The following is a 21,347-nucleotide window of genomic DNA, read 5'->3' as shown; positions in this document are numbered from 1 at the left end:
AATTCAGCTCAGAAATGCTAAAGGACTTGTGATTGCCAAAAGTCATACTACTCTTAATTGATCTATGCTATTAAACATATCAATTCATTACAACGCTGCCTGTTTCATCCAAGGCACATAAAGAATTTTTCTAGTAAAAATTAAACAAATCCTCTCTACTTATACTGCTTCCTATTTTAAAAATAAAAGTATTTTATTCTTTAAAACTTAATGTAAAAAACGTTCTATCTAAAGGTTGATGCTAGTGTCTGTTGAGTTTCACACATCTTCTTTAAAAGAAACCTGTCTAGAAATCCAATGTAGAAAGCAAATTTAAAAGATAAAAAAAAGCTCACACTACATTCAGGTAAGATTGATATATAAACCAGAATAAAAACCAGAATATGTTGATCCTGTTGAGAAACTAGATGCTTATATACCTTATACACAGAAATATTTATTTGGCTCTAAACTGCTTTATCTGTTTATGTATTTATTTATACTCCACCTCTTCCTAGAGAGGTTTTAAGGTGGCAATAAGCAGTTTTATAATGACTTTTAATAATGTATAACTTTTCTAATTTATAATAATGATTATCACTGGCCTAGTAAACCCAACACTAGCCCTTGCTTTGATGTACAATATATTTTATGAGAAAAGATATGTCCATCACAAAAGGAAATAGTTGATTCTTTTATATTTTAAATTTGCTAGTAATTATGAACTTTGCACTTTCAGAGTCTCAAGATAAACCTCATGTTAAACTCATAATTTGATTAAGTTTTGTAACATACTATATATTGTATTCCACTCGGTCGTACTCTATGGCAAAACAAACAAACAAACCATTAATAATTTATACACACCTTTAAATCTTCTTCACTAATTTCTTCACTTATTTCCAAACCACTACCTTGAGATAAACGTCTTGAATATATATCCATTTCAGCTAAGTCTCCCTGAGAGGCCAGGGACATTTTTCCTGTTGATGCTGCTGTCTTTTGGTGAATGATTTGACATTGGTTCACTGAAGAGTGTGTCATCAGGTTCAGAACAGATTGCCTCCTTCGTCTCTGAAATGTGGGACCAGTGTTAATCACATTGCTTCGAGGCAGGATAGCCTCTCCCTGCTCAGAATCTGGAACTAAGGAGAGCTTTCTCTCAGAAGGCTCCTCTGAATCTTCTTCAATGCCATTCATTTGTAATGGAGACTTTTGTACGATTGAAAATTTTTTTACAGAATTGATTGGATTGAGAATAGAGTTCTTCCTCTTTTCACCAAACTCTCCAGTCTGTTTAAAAGATTGTTTTTTTGTTTCATTCCAGGGGATGGCAGCATCTCCTTCTAATGAGAAACGACGCAAAGTCTCAGTTATGATTGAATTTCTTCTTTCTGCATTAAACTGGTCAAAAGACTCATATCCCATGATCTTTGAGTTGAAGTCAGGGCGTAGATTTTGTAGTTCTGAAAATGTCCCATAAAAATAGCTGCTACCTTCATGTAAAATTAATATTTTGTCAGCTTTCTTTAAATGCTCCATCTTAGAAGTGACCAAAATCCTAGTTTTGTTAGCCATCAATTTACAGACGCAGCTTTAAGAATATAAAAAGATATAAATAAGATATCAATTTTATAAACACTTTATTACAATACTATATGTATTTCATTTTAACATTTTATTATTGTATTCTCATATAAAACTTCTATAATACAATGTTACTATATTTAATGTAATTCTAAAAATAAATACCTAATACTAATTAATTTGGTGCCTCTTGAGTTATTATAGTATGAAATACTGTATTATTGAATTATTATAGTATGGTATATTATAAAGTTGAGTGTTAACAGACCTCAAATGAAATTAAATATCTATATTAAATAAATGTTTGAATTTGAGCAAACTGGTTATCCTCTGGGTCTTGGTTCATTCACCTAGAACATGGAGAATTGTTAGATGACCTTTAAGATTCCTGGAGGGTAGGGGATGGAAGATCTTTGTAGCTTCTAAAATGTTGAGCTTTCTTGTTCTTTAAATTTTCTCTTAAATTCCTTTTAAATTTTAAGTTATCACCAATTTAGTTCTTGAGCTTATAATAAATAAGATTAATCTGATTTGCTAACTCAGCAACAACAACAAACCTAAGAATTGGATAAATTGACCCTCCTCTAAAAAAATTTCCCTCTAGGCCCAAATAGCACCATGTAAGAAAGACCAATTTCTTTTAGGTATTAAAACATTATATATATCATATAGAAAGAGGCATAATTCTAGAATGTACTCTAATATACTAGCATAGCTAGCAAGTTTATATTGGTAAGAAGTTACTTATCACAGTCACATGATTGTAAAAAATAGTATCTTATGTAGTAAATTTAACTAAATTCTAGGAAAGGTGCTTCCTGGAATAATGGCATTTGATACACATATACATCTACATCCTTTTTGCTTAAAATCTTTATTTCTAGAAGAGTACCATGACAATTCTCATAATAAACTACTTTATAATCATAGAAATCATTTTGAAACTTTGAAATCAAGTTATAAAACTGTTTTTCTTTGGAATTTCACATAATTTGAGCCCTATTAGGAGCTCCAATGAAATGCATATCTTGAGCCCTGAGTGCTGAAGACAAAGTTCTGAAGGAGGCTTTTCTGTAGACAAATAGCCTGAGCATTCACTTACCTTAAACATTAAAACATTCAGCTTGTTGCCCTGGCCAGGTGGCTCAGTTGGTTGGAGCATCATTCCATACATCAAAAGGTTGCAGGTTTGGTTCCTGGTCAGGGCACATACCTAGGTTGCGGGTTCAGGTTCAGTCCCTGGTTGGGCTGTGTACGGGACTTAACTGATCAATTTTTCTCTCTCACATTGATGTTTTTCCTTCTCTTTCCCTTCCCCCCCGCACCTTGCTCTATCTCTACAGTCAATAAACATATCCTCAGTGAGGATTTAAAAAAATCATGCAGCTTATTTAATTCCTTAAATTTACTGTCTAAGGAGGGGATAGAATAAAATACTAACACAAATAAGCAAGTAAAAACTTTAAGTATAATAACCAATTAAAATAATGTCACAAGATAATAATGCTGTAAAAACTGCATAGATAGTGATTATGAAAGCAATAGCAATGGAATAAATTGGTTTAACAGGAGGCAGTCAGAAGTTTATGTGGAAGTGATATTGAAACAACTGTGAAGGGAAAATCAGATTTGAGCAAAATGTTAAATTCTTTCCTACTGAGTCACAATGGTGGACATATTTCTCAAGGAATAATATGCAGTCTATGACAGCACATTCTTTCTTTGACTTTTAGCATGAGCATTATGTTACTCAAAGAACATACCTTTCAAATATTTGTTTTTCTGTTAAAACATCTAGGTATCCAAAAGGAGAGTCTAATAGGTACAAATCAGCATCTTTGTATACTGCTCTAAAAAGAAAATGAAAACTAAATTAGACTTCCTCAGCATTTCCCATGTAATTTAGTGTAGATGATTTTAAATGAAGAATAATAAAATAAGTTACATATGACTTTCATGGCTTTTTCACAACACTCCAAGAATTGCTAGCATGATTTTGCTAAATATAAGTTACATAAACTAGCAAAAGTTACAAACTGAGTCATAGCAGGCCATATAATTTAAATCATTACTTTAACTAGAAAAAAAAAAAGAACACCTTCTAACAATAGTATCTAATTAGAGCAAAGCACAGTGCTGTATGCCGGGAATACGATGGTAAAAATTACGCAGTTCCTGCCCTCAAAGACTTTGTTTGCATTTTGGTGGGGAAAATAGAATAACTACTTCAACCCTGTAAAATGGCAGAGAAAGCAACTAAATTGCTGCACTCATATGAAATTATTTCTTTTTAGTGTTTTTCATTTTAGACTGCTATCAACAAATTGATAGTGGTACTATTATGGCTGTGTGATTGATATGCTTTTTGCTCAGTCTCTGTGCCATATTTATAGAAATTCCAAACAAGATAAGAATGAATAATTCACAGTAAAAATGTATACCCATACTATTTGACTTTTTAAGTTAAAAAAATTTTGTGAGCAAGTGAATTCTTCATAAGTTGATCTTATAACAGTAATAAGATGAAGATATAGTCCCATATTAATGGAAATGAGATAATTTCTTCATAACACTTAAATTTTTCATGAGGGGTGGTTAAGTAACCCTACCCCTACCCAAGACACATAGAATTCAGTGTTTATGTACAATTCTTGGTACTCTCAGTAAAAAGAATAATGTGTTCCATCAGCAGGTTTCTAAGAGAAAATATAGAAATGGCAAAAAGTAAAGTAAAATCTAAAAAAACCCTTTGCATTGTAAATTATTTTCAAAGATAAGATGTAAGAGCTAGATAAAATATCCTTATTAAAATACACCCTCAAAGTTTTTATACCTCTCTCTTTCCTTAACATCTATGACCACAATTTCTCCACAGATTAGAAATAATTTCTCCACCATCTAAAACTGGACAACACATGATACATTCCAATCAGAATAAAAATAATTATATCCAGTAGTACTTCAAACTGTGTTCACCTTGCAATAAAACCAAATATTAAATTAGTAAGTACAAACTCAAATATATGTTGAATGCCTAGAAGCCATATAGCATATCTTATCTAAGTATGAAATGGAATTTATAAGATAAGTCTTTTTGGCTCACAGGTTAATTAATCACTTCCATTTATTTAGAAGCCATTATCATTATCCATATCTCTTGATTTATTTCTTCAAATGGTAATCCCAAAATCAAGGCACAATTTAATGTAGAGTTGAGAGGACCTAGTTCAAATTGTAACTCTACAATTTCCCAATGTGGGTCTTGGGAAGTTAATATCTAACAGCCTTAATTATCTCATGATTTCTTCCATAAAGTGGGAGAACAATCCTATCTTTGCAGGGTGATGTGGGGACTAAGCAAAATCACACACACACACACACACACACACACACACACACACACACACTACCTACAATATTATCAGGCAACTGAAGTTGCTCAGTGAGTTAGTTTTCTGTCCTAGCTTTTAAAAGCAGGGGGAAAAAAAGGAAAAGGAGCCAAAATATCAGTAAGTCAGTGTGAGTTCTCATTAACAACATTGGCAAAACAGTAAGAAGATTTTGTTTGAATACAACTGGAGGAACACTTGACATCCCATTACACCAATAATTTTTTAAACTGAACATGACAGTTTAACCACAAAATTTTCTTCTTAATAGAAATTAACTGTACATACTTCTCTCTTTGACAGCTCAAAATGCTTAGACCACGGATATCTATACTAATGGAACCTTGCACCACAGTATTTGATGTGCTTTTCCCATATATTTGTCTTTAAAAGTTGCTGACTTAAGCCGTTATATAATTTTCCTTGTTATTTGTGCAATGAGAATTAATTATGTTGGGAAAGTTTGAAAATATGTGTTTATCTAAACAGAAGCCTAAATCAGTGTGTTCATTGCGGGATGGGGTAAATGGGGGACTGACTGATGGACTTCGCAAAGATTTAAACCAGGAAAATCAAGATGGTGGAGGAGTGAATGGAAGTCACACTGACCTCCTCCCAGGACCAATATGGAATCACAATTAAATTGTGGAAGAATCACCTGGAACAAACAACTGAACAATAGTGAGAGAGGAGCCTCATAACCTAGGACAGACAGAAGAATCAGCTTTAGCATAAACTAACTGGTAAGGAGTGTGGTCGAGACTTGAGAAGAGAGGCGGGGTGCCCACAAACAATAGCACCATAAGGATATTGAAATAGCCAGTTGGATCCCCCTGAGAAGAAGGTGTCTAAACCACAAGTGAGGATCTCCAGCCTATAGTACCAGAGTCCAAAAAGTATACAGAAAACAGCCAGCTGCAAAAAGCAGCAGGGTTGCTCTCTCCCAGAGACAGGAGGTAGGAGCCATTCAAAAAGTCATTCAAAAGGCCAATGTATAAATTTTTATTTGCAGCCACTTATTCTGGTCTTTGGCAAAATGAGAGGTAGAGTGGGCAAGAACACCTGAGGAGAGACTGGGAAAGGAGGCTTTAGGGAGAGAAGTGAGGGAGTAGCCACCAGGATCCCAGTGCTGGCTACTCACCAAGATGGCAGCAGACCTATGGCTCAGTCAGATCACTCTCCTGAGCAGCAAAACTGTGAGAAGACACAATAGCCTCTGCCCCCAGGAGGGACTCTGCTCTGCCCTGTGGTGTCTAAGCCTGACTGCTGAGTGCAGAGTAACTAGATTAACAGCTGAAAGAGACTGCCTAAGGTCAGACAGGGTCAACACCTGACATCATCAGAGGCAGATACAGACACAAAAAAACAGTGATCTCCTACCATACAAATTTATACCACAAAGTCAGGAAATCAAGACAGATCAATTTAAGAAGCAAGAGCAAAAAAGAAGTGTCTCACAAATAATGGGAAGACAAAGAAACACCCCCCTCTCCCCCCACACATAATCTAAGGGAAAGGAGGAATCCCCAGAAAAAGAAATAAAGGAAATAGAGGCAAGTAAACTATCACATATTGAGTTCAAACAATGGTCCTATGGAAGCTCAATGAGCTCAGTGAACTCAGAGAGAATTACAAAAAAAACTACAGGGAAACTATAAGGAATTTACGGCAAACTATAACAGCATGAAAAAGGACATAGAAACTATCAGTAACAGGCCAGAGGAAATGAAGACTACAATTTCTGAATTGAAGAACACAGGAGAAGGAATCAAAAGCAGGCTAGATTAAGCAGAGGAACAAATTAGCGAGCTGGAGGATAAGACAGAAAAAAGCTCTCAGAAAGAGCAAGAAAATGAAAAAAGTCTCAGAAGGAATGAACAGGAGTTGAAGGAAATGCAGAACAACCTGAAACATAATAATATCTGTATAATAGGGATACCAGAAGGAGAAGAAGAGGAGCAAGGGATTGAAAACCTGTTTGAAAAAGTAATGATGGAAAACTTCCCTCATTGGAGGAGAGAAAAAGTCACACAAGTCCAGGAAGCACAGAGGGTCCCATTCAAGAGGAACCCAATGAGGCCCACTCCAAGCCACATCACAATTAAAATGGAAAATATCAAAGACAAACAGAGAATCCGTAAGGCAGCAAGGGAGAAAGGGGTAGTGACATATAAGGGAGCTCCTGTATGGCTAGCAGCTGCCTTCTAAACAGAAACACTACAAGCCAGAAGGGGAATGGCAAGAAATCTTCCAAGTCATGAAAAGCAAAGGACTGCAACTAAGACTACTCTACCCAGCAAGACCCTCAATTAAAATGGAAAGTGAAATAAAGAGTTTCCCAGACAAAAGAAGGCTAAAAGAATATACCTCCACCAAACCAGTGCTGCAAAATATGCTAAAGGGACTGCTTTAAGATGAAGAAAAAGAGTCTGCGAATACCCAGTTCCTCTCACAGTTGCCAATACTTGATATTACCAATATTTTTTAGTACATATTAATCTGATTGTGACAATGATGTGTTATTTCAATTGTTCCTTTATTGTTTATTGAAACTAAACCTGTTTTTGCATATTTCTTGCCTATTTCTATTATTAAAATAAAAAAGCTTTAAATGACATTTTCGTATTCTTTATCCATTTATCGATTAAAGGTTTGTAGAAATTTTTTCCCTAAAAAGAGAAAAACAAAACTATTAACCCCTTTTATATGTGTTGCAAATACTTTCTATTCTATTACTTGTCCTTTAACTTTTTTTATATATTACTGTATAGCCTTAAATGTTTAATATAGTGATATTGTCAATATTTTAGTTTATAGTATCTGGGTTTGAATATGTTACTTCGGGGTAAGAAACGTATTATTTTGTATTTTCTCTGAAAACTCCTTAGATTTTATGTATTGATTTTTAACTCACCTGAATATTTTTTTACAGTGTGAAATAGGGCTCTATATTTGTTTATTTCAAGTGGTCCATGCACCTTATTTGTTGAATAAACCTTATTTTCTCCCATTGAATTGAAATATCAATTTAATCATATATTCCATTGTTAGATAGATATATACACTTGTTTCTATAATGCTCATTTTATTTCATTGATCTACTTGATTATTTCTGTGCTGATGTCATGTTGTTTTAATTGCTGATACTTTATAATGGATTTAAACTTTTTAATATTTTATAATGGATTTTGACATTTAAAATAAATAAATAAAATCAATCTGCATTAAAAAAAAAGAAAGAAAGAAGGAACTCCTCCCTTTTGCAACAACATGGATGGAACTGGAGAATATTATGCTACGTGAAATAAGTCAGTAGGTGAAGGGCAAATACCACATGATCTCACCTATAATGGAATGTATTCAACAAAATACTCTAACGAACAAAATAAACCATGGGCATGGAAACATGGAGCGGGCAGAATGTGACCAGAGGGGATGGACAAGAAGGACAATGATGAGAAGAGGAGGAAGGGACTAGACTAAGAATATGTATGAATAACCCATGGACGTGCAAAACAGTATGGGAATTGACTGTGGGAATGGGGAGGGGAATGAGTGAAGGGGGGCAAAGGTGTAAAAATTGAGACAACTGTAATAGAATAAACATTATTTAAAAAAATAAGTGATAAAAAATTTACATCACATCTTTCCTGTGCTATGCAGAATCCCAGAGTTTTCCTTTGTAGTAAAACGTACTATAAGGCAATCAGATATACACACACCAAAATAAGGGCATGAATTTTGAAAAAGCCATCATTTTAACAACTATGAATACTATTTATATCATTATCTACAGTATTTGAAATTTATTCTCAACCAGTTAGTCATAAGACCCGAAGCACTTTTCAATTCCAAAATAGAACATAAATAAATAGAGAATATGTATAATTTTTACATGCATGATATTTACAGTAAATGCTCACTGGGCCAACAATCAGATATTCACCTTGCTAAACAAATTCTTGCTCGCTGCCCTCCACTCAGTGTGAGTCCACCTTCTCCAAGAACTACATTGTCTTTCTCTGCAAACTTGGAAATGTCCTATTATCAAAAATAGAAAGTAAGAGAGGAATTGTTAGTATGTTGAATCTGAATTTGAAAGGTATTTTTTCCTTCAAATGTAATCATATCACACTACTGTTTTTAACCACAGCTGAATTTTGAACTGCATCTCCATTATTTCAAATCCACTTCAATTGCTCAAAACATTGCTGAAATTAAGAAAAAAATCTTTGTTTAATTTTTAAAATGCCATTAATGATTATTTAGAAATAATTGGGAAATATAAGAAAGTAAAGCCTATGTATATTTATGGGTATGTAAATATGTATGCATATATCATCCATAGCCCATTATACAAACCCAAGGGCTATTACACTTCCTTCCAATTTAAATTCACTTTTAAAAGGAAATCTCCAAAACTGAGTAAACCTCTCAATAAAAGAAGGTTTACTAAAAGAATGCTACTTATATTCACCACCCCTGCAATATCTAAACATAGTTAGTGGGTGACCATGAGTCCAAGGAAATTCCTTCCCACAGTTCTCTCACCCGTCAACCCAAAACCTCATTCCTGTGTCCTCTTCCCAGCTACCCTGCCTCTCCTGTCACCTCCCTTCAACTAGTTGTGTCATCCTTTCTCCCAGTTATTGAACTTTCTGTGGCAACAACCATCCTAGGCATTGTAAAAGAAGTTTAGTATTTATTAGAAATAGTCTTGACTCCCAGCTATTCTAAATCTAATTTGGAAGATAAGCCATAATCCTGGAGAATACCAAATAACATCCAAAAGATTTAATTAACCATATTAATATAAATCATAAACTAGCATACAATTAACTCACAAATTAATTGTATTGATAACAGACGTATTAGTACAATAGACAGAAAATGCTAGAAGGCTTTCTGAAAGAGATGGGGTTTGGCCTGAGATTTGAAGAATGAGAAGAATCATATAGGTAATACTTATTCTTTAAGTCAAAAAAGTTCTCTCCCTTTTTTCTTCCCATCCCCAAACATCTGCTATTTTCTTTTGTTACCACTTTCTTCTCTCCCCTTTTACTAAAAATACACTTCTATACTAGCCCTCCTTTTTCTTTGCCAATCCAGAAGCAATTCAACATCTCCCCTTGAGTTGCCAACATTATTTATATGTAAATTGTCAAATGGTTACTTCTGTTAATTCATTTCTGTTACCTACAATATGAAAATTAAATAGAACTTTATATACGTAACTCTAAACTCACCAAGATGGCTGAAACCATTCTAAGCACTGTCCCTAAGGAACTGTTACTCTCAATCCTCCTGAGCTAGGGTGACTAAAGCTCAGGAGAATTTAAAAATGCTGACATGTTGGAGGAAATGCAGCAGAATAACCCCCAGTCCTTCCTCTGGTAACCATTAACCTGTTCTCTGTATCTATGAGTTCAAATTTTTTTAGATTCCCCCTATAAGTAATATCATACAGAATGTGTCTTTGGCTTATTTCACTTATCATAATGCTCTCAGGTTCCATCCATGTTGTTGCAAATGGCAGGATTTCTTTCTTTTCTTTTTTTTTTTGGCTGAGTAATATTTAAATATATGTATATATACTACATTTACTACATTTTCGTTATCCAGTCATCTGTCAATGGACATTTATGTTGTTTCCATATTTTGGCTATTATAAACAATGCTGCAATGAACCTGGGAGTGCAGATATTTATGAGATAGGGATTTCATTTCCTTCAGATACATACACAGGAGTTAAATTGGTGACTCATATGGTAGTTCCTTTTTTAATTTTTTGAGGAACTTCCATACTGCTTTCTACAGCAGCTACATCAATTTACATTCCCACTAATATCTTTAAGTATTTTACAGTGTTCTGCCCTGGCTGGTGTGGCTGAGCAGATTGAGTGCTGGCCAGTGAACCAAAGGGTCACTGGCTCAATTCCCAGGCAGGACACATGCCTGGGATGTAGCCCAGGTCCCCATTGAATTGTGCACAAGAGGCAACCACATGTTGATGTTTCTCTCCCTCTCTTTCCCTCCCTTTCCCTCTCTCTAAAAATAAATAAAATCTTTTTAAAAAGTATTTTACAGTGTTCTACTATTGTGAATTAAATAATTATGGTACATATACACAATGGAATACTACGCAGCAGAAAGAAAAAAAGAACTACTAAACTTCGCGACAGCATGGATGGAACTGGAGAGCATCATGCTAAGCGAAATAAGCCAGGGGGCGAAAGACAAATACCATATGATCTCACCTATAAGCGGAACCTAACCAACAATGCAAAGATGCAAGGAAAATATGACCAGCAACACTGAAAGGAAATCAACAGAGACAAGAGGGAAGGGAGGGGCAGGGAAAGAGAAGGGAAGGGGAAAGTCAAGGAACATATAGCAAGGACTCATGGACAAAACCAAAGGGGAAGAGCTGAGGGAGGGAAGGAAGGAGGGGGCAAGGGAAAGTGGTGGGGGGGAGGCAGAGACAAATGTATTTAAAAAGTAAATAAATTTTAAAAAAAAAAAACTGAATTGGCCCCTGATGGGTATGGCTCGGTGGACTGAGCATTGTCCCAAAATCTGGAAGTTCCCTAGTTCGATTCCCAGTCAGGGCACATACCTCGGTTGTAGGCCAGGTCCCCCATTGAGGGTGTGCAAGAGACAACAGATTAATGTTGTTCTCTCTTGCACCCCTTCTCCCTAAAATTAAATAAATAAAATATTTTTTAAAAACTGAAATAAATAAATAAATAAATAAATAGCTTCCTACTTCCATTTTGAGATAGTTACTGCTAAAATAAAGCTAATTATTTTCGTATGCTTACCTATTATCCAGCCATCTTCTATTCCCTTATTAATTCTAGCAGACATTTTGTTTTTGGTTTGTTTGCTTTTTGCTAGAATCTCTTGTGGGGGTTTTTAGGTGAACAATGTTTTCATGACCACTTAATATTGTTCCTGTTTTAAGACAAATGGCATTAACTTTCTATAGTTTAAAATAATGTTTATTTTGGGATATTTGCTTTAAAAATTGTTGTATTTATAAAGTTTCCTTCTATTTGTACTTTGAAATTTTATTAAAAATAACTGCCAAATTTTATGTAAGGTTCTTTCAGCATCTACTGACTATTTGGTTTTCTTCCTTATCCCTATAACAAATTATATTTTACTTACATATTTCTTTATATTGAAGCACCTTTGCATTCTTATCATAAATCTTATTCGGTCATATTTTATTATTTTGTATACCATTCCGGATTTTATTTATTAATATTTTATTTATAATATTTATTAAAATATCTATATCATAACTGATTAACTACAGTTCTGTTTTTATATTATTTTTTTCAGATTTTGGTACAAAGACAATTTTGACTTTAGAAAATGAACTGAACAAATTTCCATCTGTTTCTATGGTTTGGTATAATGTAAATAACATAGGAAATGCATGCTATTTAAAGTTTAGATACAATTCAGCTACAAAATCATCCAGTGATGGTGTCTTTTTTTAGTAGACATTGAATCACCTTCACAATGGAAATGTGTCTATTCAACCTTTTATATGCTTCTTCAATTTTGATCATTTGCATTTTGCTAGTAAATTATCCAGTTCCTCTAGCTTTTTATTTTTTAAGGTTTTTTTAAAGTTTGGCTAGCAGCTGTGATAAATTCTAGTTAGATATAATATACCTATAAAAGAAAGTGGTCTCTTACACACCATTAAAATATTTTTAAGGAAAGCACTGCTAACACTTAAGACATCCAATTTCCTATCAGTTTAGATCTTTTTCAAGTAATTTAAAGACCTCTCCTCCTATGCTAAGACAGTATTAAATGTGAAATCATTTTATTAGAGGAAACACTTGTATAAAAGGAAATAGGGAAGAAGGCGAGGAAGGCTGGGAGGGTTGCCAGGCTTCAATGCAAGTCCAAGCCCTGAGTGAAAGCGAGAGGAACAGCTGGATGGGAGAACACTAAACCACTGTGCTGTCTAAGTCTAAGCACGTTTTGGAAAGCTACCTGGGAGTCTCTGAAGCAAAATTAGTTAATAAATAAGTCCCATGTTTTCCAAACACAAACCTGTCACTGCCACACTCAGTCATTCATGAGAAGCAGCCTGCGGAAGGAGCAGTTTCAAGACAAATTCAATGAGTGAAGGATTTCAACTCATAGCAACTGGGGCCCTTGTTCAATTATGTTCCCTACAACATTGGTCTGTAAGGGACACCTCAAAGCCTCCAAAATACTTTACCCCCCAAAACTGGAAAGGGATATGAAGTCAGAGTGGCTAATAAACATTGAAATATGTATACTTTCACTAGCAATCAGGGAACTGAAAATTAGAAAAATAGAGAGATAATGGCTTTTTACATATTGGGATGGCAAAATTAAAGTCTCTGTCAATAACAAGAACTTACAAAATTGTGAATCGATGGGTACTGACATGCATGCCTGGTAAGAAATTGGTATAACTACTTGAAAGTGCAATTTGGTGGTATTTAGTAAATTTGGAAATGTGCATGTATAGATCCTAAGACACCATAATTCAACAGCTAGATATTTATGCTAGAGAACCCCTTGTGTATGTACAAGGAAAAATATTCAAAAGATTTTTCTTGCTGTATTGAGTAATATCTTAGAGCAATCTAAATGTTCATCAGTAGCTGAAAGAGTAAAAAAAATATAACATTTGAGTAAAATAAAGAAATTTAAAAAATAAAATAAATTTCTACATATTACTAGTATAGATAGACCTCAAAAAGGTAATTAGGGGCAAAGATAGCAAGTTAAATGTTGGCATATATAAAGGGTACCATTTATGTACATTTAAATGCCATGCAAACAAAACTTTAAATATTTTTTATAGATAAGTATATGTATATATATATGTATAAGTTATTTCAAATGGATTGGAAAAGTACACATCATATTCATAATAATGGTTGCCTGAAACTCAGAGTTTTGTGGAAAAATGGCAGTGAGAAAGGTTTGTCTAGGCCCCTAACAATGCAGTTAAGAAAACAGGGATGTTGTCTTATGAATGTTTTCTATCTAAAATAGACACTAGTGAGACAGAGTACTTTTAAAGAGCATGAAAATAAGATTCCTGCATCTGAAAAGATTTAATATTCTGAGGCAATGTTTTTTACCTCCTTTCTGGATTGAAACCATTTATGAAATGAAATGTGCAAATTTAGATAATTTAACAAGTACTTCAGAGATTAATAGGAAGCTCCTGAGATTTACTTGAAACAAAATGGTGGAGGCAGATTGAAGAGAATTGTGAATAAGTCTATTATGTTAAGATCAAATGCATTAGTAATACCAATATCCTGCTGCTAATGTGAGCACTTGTTCTGATCACCTAGTTTATTGTACATTTGTAGGCTTCTTTATTAGTGTTTGGCTTTTTCTGTTTGATTTAACATAAAACACTTTGTTTCGTGTATGCTGTTAAACATTTATCTTTGCTGATTACTAAGAGCACTCAAATCTGGTAATATATTTATCTTAAGGGTGTTGGTTTTCAGCCTTCACAGCGGATTTTTTCCTTCTTTGAAAATTATAATCTAAAACAAAATTAAACCACTTGGTGCTCTCAGTTTTAAAAGCAGCCTAAAAATGGGAGTTGCTAGAAGAATCCTTGCACGCAGAGAGACAAATTCTATACCTCTTCCTTCACACTGCAACTTTTCGAGTTCCCTTGCAGTTATTCATGAAAATTGCTGGCCCAGACTGGTGTGGAGCAGTGGGTTTGGTGTGGTTCTGCAAACCATAAGGTCCCCGGTCCAATTGCCAGTCAGGGCACATGCCTGGGTTAAGGGCCAGGACCCCAGTTGGTGCCATGCAAGTGGCAAGTGTTCAATGTTTGTCTTGCCTCTCCCTCTCTTTCACTCTCCCTTCCCATCTCTCTAAAAATAAATAATTAAAATCTTTTTTAAAATGTGGGAGGAAATCATTAAATGGAACTGAGTGTGAATTGATTTCTTACATAAAAATTAACTACTGATAGTTTCTAGGTCCTTTTCCATGCTGATGTAGTTTGCAGTAAGTTCCTCATAGTTTCCCTATAGTTTTTGGTAATTCTCTCTGAGCTCACTGAGCTTCCTTAAAACCATTGTTTTGTACTCAATATGTGACAGCTTACTTGCCTCTATTTCATTTAGTTCTCTTTGTGAGGACTCCTCCTTTCCCTTTGACTGGGGTGTACTTCTTTGTCTTCCCATTATTTGTGAGACATTTCTTTTTCGCTCCTGCTTCTTAAATTGATCTGTCTTGATTTCCTTTGTGGAGTGAACTCCTATGGTAGAAGACCGCTGTTTTCTCTTTCTGGATCTGCCTCTGGTGATATCAGATGTTGACCCTGTCTGACCTTAGGAAGTCTGTTTGAGACTTCCAGGAATCTACTGTCTGTGGCTGTCTCCTTCCGCTGTTAATCTAGAACATGTACGAATGACCCATGGACACGGACAACAGAGTAGGAATTGACTGTGGGAGCACGGGTGGGGGGTGGGATGGGTGGAGGAGGGCAAAGGGGGAAAAATTGAGACAACTGTAATAGAATAAACATGATTTAAATATAAAATGTAAAAAAATAACTACTGAGATTTTTTTTAAAACTAAGTTTTATTGCGGTGATCATTTTGCAGTGTATACAAATATCAAATTGCTGTGTTGTACACCTGAAATGATAACGTTATGTCAATTATACCTCAATTTAAAAAAACTTGTCTTAAAATAAATCAAATATAAATTTATAAAAGTCACAATCAATTAATTTTCTTGTTGAAGGAGACCCTAAAAAACCTTCCTCTGAAGCTATCCTACACTGCCATTTCAATTTTTAATAATGTTTTCAGCACAATTTATCTACAGATAAAATCAAGTATCTAAATCATTGGTCTTCTAAGTGTAGTTTCTGCACTGTTTCACAATCACCTGGGGAGCTTGTTGGAAAAAAAAACCCTCTATTCTTATTCAGAAAAAGTTGGGCAAAGCCCAGGAATTTGCATTTTAACCTGTAATTATGACTCCTCAGAGACTTGTTCTTTGGCTAATTTCCTTTACAACATGCTGGTCAGAAAAGCAAATGAAAGGCAAAAGGATTCTGTGGATAAAATACACTCAGTCTATTTGAGATTGTAAAGCACTTGAAAATACTTAGATAAAGAGTACCAGAGAGGGTCAAAGTAATGTTATAATAAGTATGCAATAAAGATTAACTTATTTTATTAGTAAGAAGTGTATGATATACGCATGTAATATATGCACTTTTCACACAAATGTTTATCATTTTATTCTTTTAAAGGCACCTAACTCCATCACCCTGATATTATTCAACTGAGTCAGACAAATCAAGAGTTGTTAAAGTGAAATTGCTAATATAAAGCTCATTAACTACAATATTAACATACAACAGAGGAATGATACAGGGTGTTAATATATTGAGAAAGAGAGAGAAAGAGAAAATGAGTGAGAGCAAAAGAAAAAACTTTAAAGAGAAGGTAGAGTGTTATATTTAATGGTCCTGTGTGATTTTGCAATATTTGCTGAGTACATTTAAGCTTCCTGTGGCTTTGTAGATAGGAAAATACCATAAACCTTGTTTTATGGCTGCCTTATCACTCTTTAGAATAACCTTGACAATATAGCTGCTTGTGGTAAGAGAGGAGGGTGAAAAGCTTGGGTTGAGGCAGCATGAACTTTAGAGATAATGCCATTCAATAAAGCATGTCTTTAACAGTAAATCACTGGAGACTTAGTGTCATTGTTATTAATGCTTAATAATTACTAAACACTTGTAGTGTGCTTTAAGCACAAGGAAATGGGCAAGGAGGAGGGAGAAGAAAAGTGTTGGTATTGGGGGAACAGAGAGAAGAGGCAGGAAGAAGAGAGGAAGGGAAGGAGAGAATGTGAGAAAGCTGGAAAGAGAAAGAATGAATTAACCATTTTTGCACATAGCTGTTGTAAATGTGGATGTGTTATCTTGAAAGATCTGTGTACCTCTCTGTGATATGTATCAACTGAGGTTAACTTCTACAGCAGGAAAGATACATGAATGAATTCATAAATTAAAATTTGGAGTTCTATTTTATTAGGAAAGATAATTTGTTGACCTAAGTCAAACTTGATTACAAATAACTGTATATAGAAATATTGTGTAATAATTAATACTTGCTAGAAAGCATAAGATGTGAGAACTTATCATTAACTTGGAAAATAAAAGCTGTTCTTTTACTGAGTTTTGATACTGACCAAATTTATAATAAGAAACTTAAATTCCAATATAATTCTATTGGACCCAACAAAAATACAGAAAGCACTGTTGCAATGAATGCTACAGTTTTAGACACCAATATTAAACATCATTTAATATTCACATTTATATACACATATAGTTTTATATATGAACTTGTGAGAATATATGTATTTCTGTTAATATCCCTATATCTCTTTAGCATTTATTTCTGTATATGTATAGGTCTGCATTTGTATTTCAAAGCTAATAATTTAAGCATATTTAAAGGAAGAAGTGTAAAATTCAGTAATTTAAGGTGTCTTTGGGTAAATGTTCCCAAGAAGTAAAGTCGAAAAAGAAACTTGAAACAAATTTAAAAAATCTTATTTATCTTATTCTAGCTCTACATTAAACTCATTCAACTATAGATATCTGGATGCTAGATTTCAAATTCTCTGAAATAACCCTTAAAAATCTACTTTTTAAAAGCTCACTACAGGATTTTGATTCAGTTGGTAGGCTAACTGCCCACCCTCCTGGATTTCCATATTTTAAATTTTAGATTATAAGGCATGAAGAAGAGATTCGGCACCAAGAGGAAAGGCAAAGGAAAGGATATTTTGGGAGATGAACTAGGAAGAAATTTCCTGACCTCTTTAAATTTCAAGAATAGATGACTTCCCTAAGATATACTTACTTAGAATTGTTGTAACTTAATACATCATTTACAGGAAAATAAATATCCTGAAAATACTTTTTTAAATTAAGGCATGGAATTTTCAAAGCCATTAGTTCATAAGTCTTTGTTATCATTACCTTCCCTACAAATAGAAGATTTATAATCTTGATGGTTTAATAATACTATTGCAATAAAAGTGAGATGAATTATCCTGAAGTTCTAATTAACGTCAGCAATGTTCAATGGGTAAGTCATTAGAGCCTATGACAGAGTTTATTTTTAAGAGGCAATATCTCTTAATAGCATGTAGCAAAAGCGATAGGGAATTGGAAGATCTGGATTCTACCGCGGATCCTGTTGATTGTGACACAGGTGATCTTAAACAAGTCTCGTAAACTTTCACCTCTTATTCTTTAAGATGTGAAGAATTTGATAAACTTCTAACAACATCTACATTATCCCACTCTAGTTTTCATATTACACTAGATGAATCCACCTAATATGCAGTTTTGATTATGGCATTTCCCTAATAAAGAAAAACTACTGTGGACCCATTTGCTCTCCTCCAGGGTACTTCCCTGTGTTCCCCCTTAGCACCATGTTTCCCTGATTCCTCTGCAACTAGAGGAGAATTGGATTTCACCAGGTATATGAAACATGAAAGTGAAGTGGAGCCTTTCTGCTTTCTGCATCTTTTGGCTATTTTTTCATTGCTGGCAAGTGGGGAGACAGAAACCACAATCTGACTGCCCTCTCTCAGTTCAGCTTTCACCAGATACCCCTTCCTTTCCAGAGCCCAGCATTGCTGCAATAGCGTGAGCTCCCCGCAAAAAGTTGAATGTTGTTTCTTGGCTCAGGGCTCATTGTATTCCCCATCCCAGACACATGAAACTGTAACTCCTCGGATATACAAAGTTCTCTCTTGGCTCCAGATCTTGTACATTCTGTTCTCCTTCTGGAATGTTCTCTCTGTTCTTCACTTAAATGACTTACTCATTCATCATCTCTCATCTTAGATATCACTTCTTCCAGGAATACTTTGCCTGAACTTCTGGTCTTAGAAGCTCCTTGAGGACAGGGATTCTGTCTTGTTTATTAATAATTCCCAGAGTTTGGCTCAGTCCCTAGTTCAAAGTTTGCACTCACAGATATTTATTAAGTAAATATATTTAAATACCTTTTACTCAAAAATATCTGTAAGTCAAAAGTTCATTGCAGATGGGGATCCTTGTTACACTTGCAGACAGCATACAGAGTGTCTAACACAGGACTATGTCCATAGTAGGAACTCAACAAATATTCATTGAAATTAATTTTTTAATCTATTAAATTTGGTTCAATATAATTTTTATATTTTCTACATAAAAATTAAGTACTATAGACAGGTTTTTGTAATATATTAATGATAATACGATTGCCATTTCAAGGAACATTTTATCTAGAGAACACTTGTACTCAGAATTTTCAGAGAAAAACAAGTTTCCCTTCCTGGAAAGGTATTTATGAACATTGCTAAGTTTTAATTTTCTATTAAATGTATAATGTGCTATTAAAATATAAGTGTAGAATCTTCTCTTGATCTTGCTTAGTTAGTCATTACTACAAGATGGGAAACTCCAAGAGTGCAGGGTCCAGAGTCCCAGTTCTTCCAGAGAGTTATATGTGATGCCTTTTACCTTTGGAAAAGTGTTTGTTTGTTTGTTTGTTTGTTTGTTTTGATATGAAGATGTGGCTTAAAAATATTAATTTCATTATCTGTTCATGAAATAGCTGGATCTGGTTATAATTAAAATTTTATGCTACTGTTCTGTTGACTTGCCCAAATCTTACTAAGAGAGTTTTAGGGCAATTGTGGTTTTAGGGATGTAAGAACTCTCATTTGTTAAGCTAATAATTAGTTCCAGAGTTGTAATTTTAATTCCCAAAACCTAGTTCATACTTTTAGAATTCAGCACATTTTCATTTTAACTGCAAACTCTAGGCAGAGTTGTCACTAGATAACTAGAAAGTGAGAATTCAATGTTACCAATGTGTGCAAAGTGCTTAGCACGGCAGAACTGACTTGTGCTCTCTCAGTAGATGTTAGCTACTATTTCTTAAATTCCAAGGTTCAAATGAAGTGAAATAACAATTTCATTTAGGATATGCCATGCTATTCCTGTTTGGTTCCAGTTCAATAGTCTTATAAAATAAATGCATGTGCTTCCTATTACAGTAAATAAATGTCAGTGCTTTCAAACTCAGTTACCTATCAGTAGCAAATTACAAGTAGATCAAGGTACAGTCACTTAGTGTGGTTTATTCTGGATTAGGAAATACAGTTAAATGTGTTTCAGATATCTATTTTAGAGTCCATTATGTCTTGCTACTATTGAATGCAAATGTTAATTCCTATGGCACCTTTTTATTTACAGATCTCCTAACTGAGCACTCCTGAATTCTCCTACAATGGTACAATATATTGACCATCTAACGGTTAAACCTCTGTTTAATACAGCTTAGTTTTGGCCAGATGTGGAAATCCAGAGGTCACTAATTTTAATTTAATTAGTCTTGTGGTATCTGTATGATGGAATTTATTTTCCAGAAGAGTTGTCAACTCATTTCTTTGCTTACTTCCCTTCCAAGTTTTTCATACTTCTTGCCAATATCCCTCCCAAGTTTTTTTTCTTTTAGTAACTTCTTGCCAACTTCCCTCCCAGTGTTTTCTTCCAGTGTCTTAAATGTGAAAATTGTCAGGCAGTGGTGAAATAGACAACACAAAGAGATTTTATTTCTTCAACTTACACAGTGAATGGTTTTATTACAATTTGTATGTAATGACTGCCATGACAAATACTTACTTAATGTAAAACATTTTGTGTTTACAAAAGGATCTCAACAATTTTTTGGAAACTAATTACATATCCTAAGCCCCTGACCTTTTCTCACATCCCCACTCCCCACCTCCCATCATGCACATTATAAAAGCCAATTACTTCTCCAAACCCAGGTACTTTCACAAGAGAGTGACTCACTGAATAAAGACAGCTCAATTATTCATTATGTAAACACCAGCCTGCCTAGAATTTTCTTGCTGTCACTTGTGGAGCTATGTGGTGGGATGAGGAATTGCTGAAGTACAAAGAGGTGGTGTTCTGGGAATAAAAAAAGTCAAGAGAGCAGTGAAGTCTGTCACTCTTTCAATAAAAAATATGATTGTAATCTTAAGAAATAAGTTAGTGAAGGCCCAATTATATTGATTACTCTTTTTAAGCTGGCAAAGTCTCTAGTACTAGGTACAAAAATTGCAAATAATTGAAAGGACTCTAAGGATAGTTTGGGTACATGGAAAGAAAGAAAAAAGAGGATAAGTTAATGGTCACAGGAATAAAAAAATGGTATTTTAAAAATAATTATCAGTTTGTTTAGGAATTCATTCTACTATGATCTAGATCCAAAGTAGGATATATATAAGCAGGACGTGGAGATGCTCATA

The 21,347-nt window shown here is 34.2% G+C and overlaps 1 protein-coding gene across 1 annotated transcript in view; it reads right to left on the bottom strand.

Annotated features, from left to right (window-relative positions):
• CFTR (CF transmembrane conductance regulator) overlaps positions 1–21,347 on the bottom strand; it is a 195,913-nt gene that overhangs the window by 104,686 nt on the left and 69,880 nt on the right. Inside the window, exons 12-14 of the mRNA XM_054564044.1 lie at positions 8,902–8,996; positions 3,330–3,416; positions 847–1,573 (exon numbers count right to left, since the gene is read on the bottom strand). Coding sequence (XP_054420019.1) covers positions 847–1,573; positions 3,330–3,416; positions 8,902–8,996 — 909 coding nt within the window. The remainder of the gene's footprint in view (positions 1–846; positions 1,574–3,329; positions 3,417–8,901; positions 8,997–21,347) is intronic.

This window comes from Pteronotus mesoamericanus, unplaced genomic scaffold (assembly GCF_021234165.1).
Source record: "Pteronotus mesoamericanus isolate MK-2021 breed Mesoamerican mustached bat unplaced genomic scaffold, CSHL_Meso_final scaffold_85, whole genome shotgun sequence".
Taxonomy (NCBI): domain Eukaryota; kingdom Metazoa; phylum Chordata; class Mammalia; order Chiroptera; family Mormoopidae; genus Pteronotus; species Pteronotus mesoamericanus.
Note: the sequence above shows the minus strand (reverse complement) of the source record. Positions and strands in the feature narration are given on the sequence as shown.